The sequence below is a fragment of the Plecotus auritus genome, assembly GCF_963455305.1.
Source record: "Plecotus auritus genome assembly, chromosome: 3".
Lineage (NCBI taxonomy): Eukaryota > Metazoa > Chordata > Mammalia > Chiroptera > Vespertilionidae > Plecotus > Plecotus auritus.
The window spans coordinates 185,812,904-185,828,031 of NC_137772.1; the positions used below are offsets into that span (position 1 = coordinate 185,812,904).

At 37.8% G+C, this 15,128-nt stretch overlaps 1 protein-coding gene across 1 annotated transcript in view; it reads left to right on the forward strand.

The window, feature by feature from the left end:
* LOC308244270 (sucrase-isomaltase, intestinal-like) overlaps positions 1 to 15,128 on the forward strand; it is a gene marked incomplete at its 5' end in the record, with an annotated part of 92,238 nt that overhangs the window by 18,400 nt on the left and 58,710 nt on the right. Inside the window, 3 exons of the mRNA XM_080660231.1 lie at positions 1,453 to 1,621; positions 1,943 to 2,039; positions 2,421 to 2,533. Coding sequence (XP_080516357.1) covers positions 1,453 to 1,621; positions 1,943 to 2,039; positions 2,421 to 2,533 — 379 coding nt within the window. The remainder of the gene's footprint in view (positions 1 to 1,452; positions 1,622 to 1,942; positions 2,040 to 2,420; positions 2,534 to 15,128) is intronic.

Here is a 15,128-nt window from a genome sequence, read left to right on the forward strand (position 1 = left end):
AAAAGGCTTCTTTCATCATTTACCTTTGGAAAATGTCAGTGCCATAGTCAGCTCTCGGAGACTCGGTCTGCATTGCTGCTCATTAAAAACTCTGAAAACGTCTTACAGAAAAGAATCTAGCTCAGTTTGGGTAACCCAACGTTTCCCAAGTTTTATCTGAACACAGACTATTTTCATTTCAAGAAAGACCTACTTCCATCTCAACAGATAAAAATGCTGCACAAAAATTTGAGCAGCAAGACAGACTGAATCCTGGCACTATTATTTGGGTGATTTTAGGCAAGTTATGTAACTTTATTCTTTCTGCATCTCAGTTTCTTTCTTTTTTTAAAAAGTCATTTTTAGCCGAAACCGGTTTGGCTCAGTGGATAGAGCGTCGGCCTGCGGACTGAAGGGTCCCAGGTTTGATTCCGGTCAAGGGCATGTACCTTGGTTGTGGGCACATCCCCAGTAGGGGGTGTGCAGGAGGCAGCTGATCGATGTTTCTCTCTCATTGATGTTTCTAACTTTCTATCCCTTTCCCTTCCTCTCTGTAAAGAATCAATAAAATATATTAAAATAAATAAATAAATAAAAATAAAAAGTCATTTTTAAAAATATATATTTTATTTTTCCCCACCACCATTTATCACCCCATACTCTCCCCTACCTTCACCCCTCCCCCCATTCAATCCCTCTCCACTAACCTTCTCCCCAGAGGTATCTACCTGCTCTCTATCAATGAGTCTGTCTCTATTTTGCTTGTTAGTTAGTTTGTTTATTAGAGTGAAATCATATGGTACTTATCTTTTTCTAACTGGCTTATTTTACTTAGCATAATGTTCTCCAGGTCCATCCATGCTGTTGCAAAGGATAAACTTTTCTTCTTTTTTATGGCTGAGTAGTATTCCCTTGTGTAAATACACCACAGCTATTTTATCCACTTATCTACTGATGGTCACTTTGGCTGTTTCTAAATCTTGGCTATTGTATACAACCCTGAAATGAACATAGGGGTGTATATATTCTTTTGAATTAGTATTTTGTGGTTGTTGTTTTTTTTTAAGAATAAATTCCCAGAAGTGGAATTGCTGGGTCATAAGGCAGTTCCATGTTTAATTTTTTGAGGTTAACTCCATACTGTTTTCCACAGTGGCTGCACCAATCTGTATTCCCTTCATTTAAAAAAAAAAAAAAAAGGCATAATAGTGCCTTCCCACAGGAATATTGTGAGGATTAAATGAAATACCATATATATTACACCCAACATTTAGCAAATACTCAACAAACATGAATTGCCATTTCCTCAGATCCCTCACATCCCGTCTTTATTATCTCATCCCCCTTTAAGCTAACTTTGCAGGATTTTTTTTTGACAGGAATTTAATGGAGGAAAGAGTTTTTATGAAAGTTTTATAAAGGTTTTTATAAAAACGCCACCCTGTCACATTTCTGCTTCTCTGTCTGGCACAGGTGGGAAACGACTCTTGGAGGCCTGATATTTTCTAACCAGTACATACAACTGATGACCTCTGTCCCATCGACTTCGATTTACGGATTTGGTGAACACGAACATCCGTCCTTTAAGCATGACATGAATTATGTTCGATATGGAATGTTTTCCAGAGATCAGTCACCAGTGGTAATGTGTGGATACAGATTCTTAATATTAGAAATCTGATTCATGGAAAGGGAAAAAGGGCATGAATACTAAGAATGATTTTCTATAAGGTGCTATAAACCTACGCTCAGAAATCATTTGGGTTTATACCTAATTGGTGATAATGACAAGTTTGAAATTTGACATCCACTCAGGTTTTCACCAGTTTGCCTTTTACCCTCACTACATATATGACACTTTTGTTTTCTTTTTTTGGCATGTCACTAATTGCTACTGGATCTCATTGAGATAGGAAAATTAAATTATAATTCATGCAAAACAATATTTCTGTTTGTGTTGCAGGCACTTAGCAATCTTTATGGAGTTCATCCTTTTTATATGTGCATCGAGAAAGACTTTAATGCTCATGGTGTCCTCCTCTTGAATTCCAATGCCCAAGGTAATGTGGTCATCTGGTTAAATCATAAAGAAACCAATGCACAACTTAAACGCTGTTGTTGTTTTTTTGCCTTTTCTCCCTTTAAAAAATGCTTATTAATTAGAACAATATAGAGTGAGAGATTGTCTACAATTTAATGTTTTGTTTCAAAATGGAAAGGTTTTTAGTGAACCACAAACAGTCATCCTAATAGATTGCAGAATTCTATTAAGACGGAGTACTACAGAAATCAGAAGTCCTTCAACAAGCAATGTTAGAAATTTCAGTGCCTAATATTAGATAGACAACCTAAGTAGCATCTAAATGACAGAAATATTAAAATAGTGATCTCTGCCATTTATATTATTTGTACTTATTCTCTGTTTTGCTTTGTTTTTTCAGATGTCACTCTGAGCCCATCTCCTTCTTTAACGTTCAGGACCATTGGAGGAATCCTTGATTTCTATATGTTTCTTGGCCCCACTCCTGAAAATGTTATCCAGCAGTACACAGAGGTGAGTACAGCACAGTAATTCATGTTCAAGTTTTCTTTGTCCTGGCTGTGAGGGAAGGGGGAGCAATTAGCAACTAGTCCTTTAGTCTTCTAGTCTCCTAGCTGTTTCCACATTTAGGTAAAGGCTTCTGACTTGGTTACAGTTTCATCTCAGCTTCATTACTTCTGATCCATCATACCCTGTGCCACTTGACTCTCTCCCAAAGGATTCATCTGCCAGCCACTTGATTCTCTGGGGTCCAATAGAACTGGGTGTTGAGGAGTCACTGTTTGGAGGAAAACCTCCTGATGGGACAGAACTCCTGGGGAATTGTGCAGTAGTGACCTTGGTTTATCATCCATACTCAACCTTTCTTTTTGCCCTTCGTCTAGCTCAGAGGTGGGGAACCTTTTTTCTGCCATGGGCCATTTGGATATTTATAACATCATTCATGAGCCATGCAAAATTATCAGCTTAAAAATCTGCCTGCTATTTGGTCAAACATTTAATGTCTTGGCAGGGCCAGACAAATTATATATGGTCTGTGGGCTGGACATTCCCCACCCTTGTTCTAGATCTTTCCTTTCTAGATCTAGGTGGAGATACTCCACCTCTGTCCCCCTCCCCTACATCTACCAGCCATTTGGTACACAAATGTAGCCAAGGTACATTACCAGTTTGTTGCTCATCCCTGTCACACGTCATTCTTCAAATGATCTCCCTAGGGCCATGGTCGGCAAACTGCGGCTCGCGAGCCACATGGGGCTCTTTGGCCCCTTGAGTGTGGCTCTTCCACAAAATACCACGGCCTGGGCAAGTCTATTTTGAAGAAGTGGCGTTAGAAGAAGTTTAAGTTTAAAAAATTTGGCTCTCAAAAGAAATTTCAGTCGTTGTACTGTTCATATTTGGCTCTGTTGACTAATGAGTTTGCTGACCACTGCCCTAGGGGAACTAGTCAAATACTACCAAAATCTACAGGGATGTCTACAGTTCCAAATAGGAAACTTGGTAACCCCGAATAACTGTCTGACAAAATAATTGTAGGCTTTAGAGTAGGTGGATGGGAAAGGTAGGGTGAATGTGTTTTGGGCCAGGGGAGGGTCTTAGCAGAGCTGTTTAAATAATAATTACTAGAGTGCCTTTTGTTATGGCTGTCACTGAATCTGATAAGCAGGCAATTCAAAATGCAAAGACAAGGCCTTTGTTGGGATAATCATGGGAAGAGGAAGGGGACCTTTCCCATCAGATTTCTCAGTTCTCTTGGAGATCAGGAAGTGCCTGAGGGAGGTTCCTGGGCCCAGCTGGAAATACGATTACCAAATTTTGGGGCTTCAAGGGATTCCATAAAGATACATCAGTTCTCTCTCCCAAAGTCTACAGAAGCTTCAACATGGGGTTTAGAAAAAATGGGATTGAGAATGGAGACAAGAGAGGGTTGAGGAGAGAGCTACTTAAAGCTGAAAGTGAAAGCCATCCTTTTCTTGTTGCTTGCTTATTTCTGTCCTCCTTCATTCCAGTGGACACCTACAGCAGGGGTCCCCTCTGCCTAGAACAGCTATGGTTTGATTCTCAAAGCCTTTAGAACAGTGGTTCTCAACCTTCCTAATGCCACGACCCTTTAATACAGTTCCTCATGTTGTGGTGACCCCGATCTATAAAATTATTTTTGTTGCTACTTCATAACTGTAATTTTGCTACTGTTATGAATCGTAATGTAAATACCTGATATGCAGGATGTCTTAGGCGACCCTTGTGAAAAGGTCGTTCAACCCCCAAAGGGGTCGCGACCCACAGGTTGAGAACCGCTGCTTTAGAATTACTAGCAAAGTGTGTGACAAAAATGAAGCAAAAGTTAATCCTAGTTACCTTGTCTTCTGAGCAATCTCTCACTTCCTTGAAGAACTGGCCCAAAGCTGGCAGCTTAAAAGAAATAAACTTTTCTCTTTCATCTTATTTTCAACCTATCTATCTATATAAAAGCCTAATATGCAAAGTGTCCCCTTGGGAGTTTGACCGACTGGGAGTTCGATCGCTCACTATGACCTGCGCTGACTACTGGGGTTGGTGAGGAAGGCCCCAGACGGCAGCTTGCAGCCAGGGAAGGGCCCGCAGCCAGCAGCAGCTAGGGACCCTACCCATGCACAGATTTCATGCACTGGGCCTCTAGATGTTGATAATATAAACTTCCCTTAGCCTGCTTAGTACTCTAGGAGAGGTTATATGCATCTGTATAGCTTAGATTTCTAGTAAGAACACTCCTACAGAGAGCTTGAATCCTGTCTACTGTTGATGTGCTGTGTATCTTGGGCAAATTACTTAACCTTCCTGTGCTTCTCATTTCCTGCATCTATAACATAGGGATAATTATAGTACCTACCTCATATGATTGCCGTAAGAATTAAATGTGATAATAAACATAAAATACATTTAATCACCCATGAAGCTCCGAAAAATTCCATATAATGGACACTTATTTTATTAGATTTCTCCATAGCTGCTGATTGCTGTCCTTGAAATCCACTTGCTAAGCTTTTGAAACAGTATTTTCTGGTTTACCTCTCCCACTCTGGCTTCTTTTTCTTAATCTCCTGACAAATGCTTTATTCACTCAATAAGTGTCAGTATTCCTCAGAGTTCTGTACTCTTCAAGAAGAACAGCTTTTCAGCAATGGCATCACCTACTATGCATGCACTGATGAATCACATGCCTTATCTCGAGTCCAAAGCTTTTTCTTGAACTCCAGCATATTTATTTTTGCCTATTGAAAATGTATACTTCACCTCCCACAACCATCACAATGTATTCTATACAGAATTAATAATCTCTTTCTAAACTTTTTACTTCAACTAGATCTTCCTGTTATCATTTTCTGAGTTAACAGAATTACCAAGAACCCAATCACCCAAGCAAGAAACTGAAAAACTATCTTCTCGATCCTTCATTGTCTCACAGCCCATGGACTGATTCTGTCCTTTTATTTTGTCTCTGGCACTCTTGCCTTAATAAGCTTACATCTTTCTCCTTGGAAGGTTATAATAACTGGAGAACCGGTTCTCCTACTTCCTGTTTGGTTTTTCTACAAACCAATCTTCATTCATACTTTTGTCAGGAGGATATTTCTAAAAGGTAAACCCTATCTTTCACACCTCTGTTAAACATTTAACCATCATCTAAAGTGTCATTGGTAACTAAAAATATATGTATTGCAAAATTCATATGTAATTTTAAAAATTTTAGTAGCCATTAAAAAATGTAAAGACAGGTGAAATTCTATCCAGAACATTAACATTTCAACATGTAATCAGTCAAAAAATAATAATGAGGTATTTTATATATTTTTATACTAAGTCCTTAATATCTGCTGTGCATTATTTTATATTTAACATCACATCTTAAGTTGGGCTAGCCATATTTTAAGTACTTCTCAGCCATATGTGGCTAGCGGCTCCCATAATCATCTACACAAGACTAAAGGATAAAATATCCAAATTAATTTGCATGGCTTATGCAGGCTTTTAATTAACTGCTTCCATTCTGTATCTACAGCATCATCTCCCATCAATTTCTTTTCAAACTCTGTACTCCAGAGTTTGCTATGTTCTTAGCATACATGCTTTACCTTTGCTTGGAAAAATGCCCATCTCATCTACTTGGTGATTGGCTTGCTCTTTGCACCACGTTTTCTGTGAAATATTTCTCCTACTGCTCATGATCTATACTCCCACTATACATGCATCCTTCCTAGTTCACACACAGTATGAATGGAAGCTTTGTTATCTAGTGTCTTCTAGTCCTGCCTTTCCAACCAGTCCAGGTCCTCTCTCCAAACCTATGAAATCAAGTATTATGGAATTTATCTTTGGCTGGCATAATGAAGAGCCCATTTGAATCGGTTTTTTATTTCCTAATTTTAACCCATGTCCTGTGCAGGAAGCCACTGCTTTCCCAATACTATCATAAGAGTGCACCAAGGAATGCAGAAGGCCGATGGACCTTGGGCGTTGGCAGGGTTAACACTAAACACCATTGTTCTGTTGAGATAGTGGTGGCTCAAAGCAATTTCCTGACCTAATAGCCACAAAGTAAATGTTTACTGGACCTTACTGACCTTTACTGATCTTTATTGACCTTAGAGATGGTCTGTCTGCTACCTGTTTGCCCTGCTTTACTGAGGGCAAGATGTGTATCTAAAACTGAATAAAAAGCAGATAAGGCCAAGTTTCAGTGTGCCTCTTCAAGAGAGAGGTCTCCACCTGGCCACCCATGCCTTCTAAATTCATATTTCTTATATAGTATTTTCATTTGTGCGTCGGCCCCTCCTTCAGATTCTGAACCCTAGCCGTGCAGGTTGCGGCAGTTTTGAGCAATTTACTTTTATTGTTTTGGGTATAATTTACAAATCTACTTTTTTCTAACAAATGTTCAAAGCTGCATGAAATTAAATTATTGATAGTTATTTACATTATTTTTATAATGCTAAACCCCCAATGAAATGAATCTTGAGGAAAGGAAACTATGTGCAATTTCAGTTAATTAACTTGCTAATTAATTTACATTCTTCAATTAGTTTTTCTTTATTCTTTAGCCATAACACAAATGACTTAACAACTTGCTAGCATGCTGGGACACTAAAAAAAAATCTTCACTTACATAGTTAGAAAGAACATCTACATTTCTAAATAAGCGTGCCTTTGTGACTATTCTGGATTGTTTAAAATGAGGTCAATGAATATATTTCTGAATAAGTTTATTTTTAATTACACATTACTATGGAAATTTGTTCTCCATGTAAAAGTGTCAAATGATGCAGAAGTATATGCCCAAGTCCTCCTGCCTGTAGCTGTAACAATCACTTTTAATAGTTTTCCAAATATTCCTCTAGAAATTTACTATGAATTTATACACATATATTTATATTTTCCACTCATGTGTTAATAGGATCATGCTAGAACTATTTATTCTTGTGAGGTGGTCTTTTAATTTACCTCTGTGTTAGAGGTCTTCCCATATGAATACTTATAAAATCTATATAATTTTTTTAGGACATAATTTTTTTAGAGCAGTTTTAGGTCCATAACAAAATTGAGAGAAAGTTACAGAGATTTCCCATATACATCCTGCCTCCCCACATGCATAGACTCCCCCATCATAAGCATCACTCACTAGTATGGTACATTTGTTACCAAGGATGAATCTACCTTGACACCACATAATCACTGACGCCCATAGTTTACCTTAGGATTTACTCTTGGTGTACATTCTATGGGTTTGGACAAATGCATATCTTACCTAAGAATAGACAAACATGTAAACTGACCGTACCTCTGCTATGCCCACAGCCAATCAGGAGTGATATGCAAATTAACCCAACAAAGATGGCGGTTAATTTGCATACACAGGCACCAAGTGATGGGGCATTTCGCCCCACCCCCGGTCTCTCAGGGCCTCTGGCAGCGTGGGAAGGCGGCCGGAGCAGAAAGAGGCGGTTCTGGGGCCTAAGCGGAAAGGGGCTGGGCCGGAGTGGAGAGGTGGTGCCAGGAGCCAGGGAAAGGAAAGCCCATTCTAGCACGAATCTTCATGCATCGGGCTTCTAAGTTGATATATATTTATTATTATAATATTATACAGAGTATTTTCATTGCCCTGAAAATCTTCTCTTTTCTGCCTGTTCATCTCCAATCCTCCATCAGTGGCCATGGCTCCATAGTTTTTCTTTTTTCAGAATATCATAGTTAGATAACAGTATGTATGTACTCACCTTTTCAGATTGGCCTCTTTCATTTGGTGATGTACATTTAAGATTTCTCCATGCCTTTTTGAAGCTGAATGAAATTTATTTTTAGCACTGAATAATATTCTACTTTCTGGATGTACCACAGCTTATTCATTCATCTATTGGACATATTGGTTGTTCCAAATGTTGGCAATTATGAATTAAGCCGCTATAAATATCCCTGTGCAGGTTTTTGTGTGGACATAAATTTTGACCTCTTTTGGGTAAATACTAAGAAACACAATTGCTGGATTATATGGGAAGAGAATATTTAATTTAGTAAGAAATTGCCAAACTAATTTCCAAAGTGGCCTCCAAGCCAGCAATGAATGAGAGTTTCGGTTGCTCCCTATCCTCACTAGCATTTGAAGTTGTCATTGTTCCAGATTTTGGGCATTCTAGTAGGTGTGCGGTGATATCTCTTGTTGACTTAATTTAGATTTCCCTAATGACATATGATGTGGAATTTATTTTAGGGACTTATTTGCCATCTGTATATCTGATGAGGTGTCTTTTCCGGTCTTTGGACCATTTTTTAATCCTGTTGTTTGCTTTCTTACTGTTGAGTTTTAAGAGCTCTTTGGATATTTCAGTAACTGTCCTTTATCAGATGTGTGCTTTGCAAATATTTTCTCCCAGTCTGTGACTTGTCTTCTAATTCACTTGGCATTGCCTTTTGCAAAGCAGGACTTTTTAATGTTAATGAAATCCAGCTTACCAATTATTTCTTTCACGGATTGTGCCTTTGATGTTATATCTTCCTTCTTTTTTAAAGTTGTACCAACTGACATTTTAATGTTTTCCTATCTTAGAGAGTGGAGCAACAAACATCCTTGTTCAAATGTCTTTGGGCACATGCATGCTTCTGGAGGATATATTCCTGTAGGTGGAATGAATGAGTGAAGGCTATGCCTATTTAAAATTTTGATAGCTATTGCTAATATTCCTTCAAAAAGAAAAAGACTATTAATTTTCATTTGTGTCTAGAATACAAAGGATAGGAAATGGACTTTAAGACGCTGAAGTTTGTTGGTGCAGGAGTACTGGGTTCAAGCATCAGAAGAACTGGCTCCTACCCCTCTTCCGGGTGCTCTAATTAGCTCTGTGACATGGCATGAATCATGTAACCTTTCTGTCTCCCTGGGTCCGTTAAACTCCAAAAATCCTACTAGCGCCAAAACCGGTTTGGCTCAGTGGATAGAGCGTCAGCCTGCGGACTGAAAGGTCCCGGGTTCGATTCCGGTCAAGGGCACGTAACTTGGTTGCGGGCACATCCCCAGTAGGAGGTGTGCAGGAGGCAGCTGATCGATGTTTCTCTCTCATCGATGTTTCTAACTCTCTATCCCTCTTCCTTCCTCTCTGTAAAAAATCAATAAAATATATTTAAAAAAAAAAAAAAAAAAAAAATCCTACTAGCTACAGCTTCTAACCCTGGCTTTCAAGCATGTAGTAGGATTCAACAGGTTTAATATGCAGTTTATGAAGACTGCGTTTTCTAAATCAATGTGATAAATCTGCTTGCCTACATTCCTTTAGAATGGAGCCAAGTGCAGAGAGAAACTAAGATCTGCAAGATCCACTCAGGTTCTCAGAAGCCAGATCTGCAGTGGGTCTCTCGCTCCCCCAGTGCTGCTTTGGCTCAGAGCCCTGCTTTTGGCTGAAGGTCTGAAGCTGGGAATGAATCCAGGCAGGCAGCAGACAATCAGAAAGAGAGGAGCAGGGCCAAGGTGTGGCACGAATCCACTCGACAAGCTTTCTGAGAGAAAATGCCGTGTGGCCAGACTAACTTGTTTTTCAGTATTCACAGGTGGAGATTTTCCATATTAAAATTTTCCATAATACAAGAGTTTTATTTCCCACACTGGTATCAGAACAGGATTCAACCAGTGACTCAAGTAAACACTGTTTTTTACCAGCATTACTAATACCACTGTAAATGTTTGCTTGGTTTGAATACAATGGCACTGCAAGGTGGTGGAGATAAAATCAACTCAGGTGAACCTGATCCCAGGTTTTGCTAGAAAAGTGAGAAAGTGAATAGGTAATTTTTTAAAAAAAAAATTCAAACTGGAATTCTGAGATGAAACCGAGAGAAAGATTACTGTGATGCCAGTGATGCCGGCTATTGTCTAGGCCGCTGGTTCTTCAATGTTGCTGCACATTAGAATCTACTGATTTTCAAAAAAAACTGACATGATGTGGAAGGCGAGGGGGGGGCGGGCATTGTGGGGAGGAACTCCCAGAGGTTCTGATTGAATTGACCTGGGGACTGGCCTGGCACTAGGATTTTACAAATCTCTCCTGGAGATTCTAATGCTCACACCGGAGAGCCAGAGTTCCAGTCTTGTGCTACCCTGAGTGGCAGCCACCAGCCCCGTGCAGCACAGAATGCTTGGAAATGTGCCCAGGTCAACTGGAGACATGCTCAAAGCCTTCGTGTAGGAAAAGAAAGTGACACAGCTAATTAATATATTATTCATACCATATTTTAATATCAATAGTACATATTACACATTAACTTAATAGTATATTAATCACTTATTTACATTATATTAATAAGACTAATAACACTATTATATTGATAATTACGTGTTTATAACAATAAAATACTATTTTATATGGATTGCATGTTGAAGTAATATTTCAGATATAGTGAGTTCAAGAAACTATATCACTAAAATTTTTTTTTTATGTTTTTATTTTTTTTATTTTTTTAATTGTTTGAAGTATTACAAATAGTAGTACATATGTCTCCCTTTCTTTTTTTTCCTTCCCCATTGACCTTTCCCCGGCCTCCCCTTCCCCCCAGTACATGCCTTTACCTGCCCCCTCCCCCCAGTGTTTTTTATCCATTGGTTATGCTTAAATGCATGCGTACAAGTTCTTCGGTTGATCTCTTACAGCCCCCCCTCCCCCCTCCGCAACCTCCTCTGCCTTCCCACTGTAGTTTGACAGTCTGTTCAATGCTTCTTTGCCTCTGTATCTATTTTTTCCCCATTTCATTCCTTTAAAAAATCTTGCCTCTGCAGACTAGAAATAAACATATAATAACAAAAAATGTTTGAGTCCCAATTTCCTATATCACTAAAATTAAATTTTACCTGTTTCCTTTTACTTTTTAAAATATGGTACTAGCCCTAGATGGTTTGGCTCAGTGGATAGAGCATCGGTCCAAGAACTGAAGGGTCCTGCGTTCGATTCTGGTCAAGGGCACATGCCTGGGTTGCAGGCTTGATACCCATTATGGACCATGCAGGAGGCAGCCAATCAATGATTCGCTCTCATCATTGATGTTTCTCTTTCTCCCTTTCCCTTCCTCTCTGAAATAAATAAAAATATATTTTTAAAAATGTGGTACTAGACTTTTTAAAATGACCCATGTGGATTATATTTGTGTCATCAGCCCAGGCAAGATCTCTGATGCCTCCGTATGTTCACATATTAGGAAGATCCAGGACACTAGTTAGAAGAGGGGAGTGGCCCACTTTATGTTTGGGGCCATTTCTATTTCTCATGGCCACAGAAATAGTTTTCTGAATAAGATTTAGTCTTTTACCAGCATTACTAATATAATTTTCAATCTAATGTCATCTATAAACTCTTCATTTCCCTGTTGTAATGTCAAGGTAAATTCATCAATATTTGTGTTTGTTTTTAAAAATAAGCTTAAATATTGCAAAGGAGATTATTCTCAAAGAGTCCTTTTCTATGGCTAAAGCTATCTATAAAATCACTGACTTCCTCTGGAAAATGTAATGGCTGTGGAAAGAAATTCACTGGCTTCTCCAAAGAGGAAGAAAAATCATGAGATCTTGAATCCTAGGGCATCAAATGGCCTTTTTTTCCCCATAAAATTTTTATACCAGAGAAGAACTTGAGAGGCATAATAGTAGTCAGTATTGAACCAATATGCTAGAACTTTCAACTCACCATTTTTCAAAATAGTCCGTCCTATTTTCTATCAGTGAGAAAGCCAGAAAGCAAAATTTTCTAAAAACAAACTTACAGGGCTAGAGGATTTATCTAAAATTTATATGGATAGGAAATCTGTGGATGAAATCCCCCTTTTTGTTAGATAATTAGTGCATTGCTTCGTAAAATTTGAAATTTTAATACTTTTTGTCTTATCCTAAGCCTTTGTTCCTGTCAGCTATGTTCTGTGATGTGTATGAGAAAGGTGTAAGTTCTCTCTGCCCTTTACATTCCTTTCTAGCTGTGCTTTCCTCTTCTTTCAATAGCTCTTGAACTAGAAAATGAGGAAAGGCACAAAGCACATTGTTTTGGGGGAGAATGTACTATTGTCTGTATTTCCAGTTTTATAGTTCTAAAAATTGCCTAGCCTTATAAAATGGAAGCTATATTGCCCTAACCGGTTTGGCTCAGTGGATAGAGCATCGGCCTGCAGACTGAAGGGTCCCAGGTTCGATTCCGGTCAAGGGCATGTACCTTGGTTGTGGGCACATCCCAGTAGGGGGTGTGAAGGAGGCAGCTGATTGATGTTTCTCTCTCATCGATGTTTCTAACTCTCTATCCCTCTCCCTTCCTCTCTGTAAAAAATCAATAAAATATATAAAATGGAAGCTATAGTTCCCATTTAGATGCAGAATTGAAGAACCACCAAATTGCTGAATTTGGTGACACCAAGGAAAAATTCTTCTAGGGGTTGTTTGAAATTGTCCACTTTGCTCAGTGGTCACCAAGAAAATCATTAAGGACATCATGCAGACTTTAGAAAACCAAAAGTAAATAAAGCCCGTGGCAGTATATCAGGTTGACACCTCGGTCCTCTTGAGTAATTTTGATTTGGGATCTTTTCTCTTACAGATATGATCTTGGAAAGCTTAGGTATCAGAAGTCTTAGAGTTTTAATAGATTATACTCCAAGATTCCCTTTTGAACCTTGCTTTCTAAACAGGCTGTGGACAATATTAAACTCTATTGGCATATACCTATTAGTAAGTTAGATTTTCTGACATGTTTACAGTGTCTATCCTAATCCCCCATATTCTTCTTTTCACTTTTTGGTATCTATGTATCTCAAGAATATCTGAGTCTCCCATATGCCTCAGTTTTGTGTGAGCTTACAGTGAGCGTTTGGAATTTTCTGAGAAGGCAAATCCTAGGCAGTTCAATGTTAGCTTCAGACAGACCTCAGGTGTTGAATCTTTGTTTTTCTCTATATGGCTCCCATGGGTTTGGTTAAATGATGTACCTGTCTGAGCTTTAACTTTCTTAATCTTTAAAATTCAGTTTATCACTTTCCCTTACATAGTTTTCCTCAAGATTAAAGGTATCTGTCTGTCCGGTAGAGTTATATATATAGTAAGACAATGAGTGGTGACTCTCATTCTTATTATGAGGTAGTAAATATTTGTCAGAAATGCAGAAGATACTGTATTTGTTTTTTGGGATTTTTTTTTTTTTTTTTTTTTTTTTTTTTTTGCCTGACGACACTGCACTGTATAAGAGAGATACAGTTGAATGTAGGACACTTTCCCTGAAGCTAACTCCCTAAATTTAACTCCTGTTTCTGTCCCATACTGTTTGTGTAATGTTGGGCAAGTTTTTTAATCTCTTGGCCCCAGTTTTCTCACCTGCAAAATGGATTATTCATAGTACCTACCTGATAAGATTATTATAACTATTAAAAGAGTCAGTACATATGAAGACTCTAGAACACAGTTCTTAACATATAGGAAAGCTATGTAAGTATATATTCATCCTGGCACATCTAGGTACTTATTAAATGTATTATTATATAATTGGGTCATGGCCAGAGACAGCTGTTAAAGTGACAGTTTGGGGGCAGGGGAGAAGAGAAGAAAGGGTTTTGAATTTCCTTTGGACACCAAATGTACTGGGTTATGACTGGTCAGTAATACATGGATTAGAATGATGAGTATGTGTTACCAAAATTATGGAAATAATCCAACTTGCATTCTCCAGAGACTTTAACATGTATTTTATGAGTTGTTGCATATAAAAACTTGAGAGATATATTCAGGACAGGCATTCTATCTCCATTTTAAAATTGAAGAAACTGAGCTTGATAAAGTTGAATTGAGTTGCCTAGGAACACATAACAGAGAGCCACATAATCATGGCTTCCAAATTTGGTTATTTTTATCTTCCAATTTTGGTTATTTTTATCACTATATCATACTTTCTACATACAAAATGGTGTTGGTATTTTTGTGGATTTTCCAACATGTTTATTTAACTTCACTGTTTTAATTTCTTCCCCAAAGAATCCTCTATACAACCTATACTGGTGTATGTTTGAAAAGATTTTAAGTATTGACATCTTTAATACTGTCAACAATAAATAAATTTAAAATATATATGTAAATAAAATAAAATGAAAATATTTTAAGTATTAAGTCTTTAAAACTATAGCTTTAAATTTTAAAGAAATTATTAGGGACATTTCTATCACATGAAATTTTTGTAAGCAAAGCTCCTGGGAATGTGTTTTGTGTTTTTCTTTTCCCCAAAAATATATAACCTTCAGGTAACGGATATTGATATATTCTAGGTGCTTCTAAAGATCTATTTTAAATTGTAAAAGGTTATTGTTTCTCTGAAGGCACATTGACCTCAAGGATAATGACTTTTTTATTTTGCATGGCATTGACAATGACTTAATTTTCACCTTCATTTGAGTATTTGCATAGTAACGCACAAGTTATATTAGTATTCTTTTCATCTTCCAGGAGCAAGTCATTAAATATGTTTAATGAAAGGATTTCCTCTTCTTTAAGTTTCAAGATCTTTAGGTTAGGTTTACACTCTTTTAAGTTTTTATAGTATCTTAAAAATCATATATTTAGGAATTGCTTCTA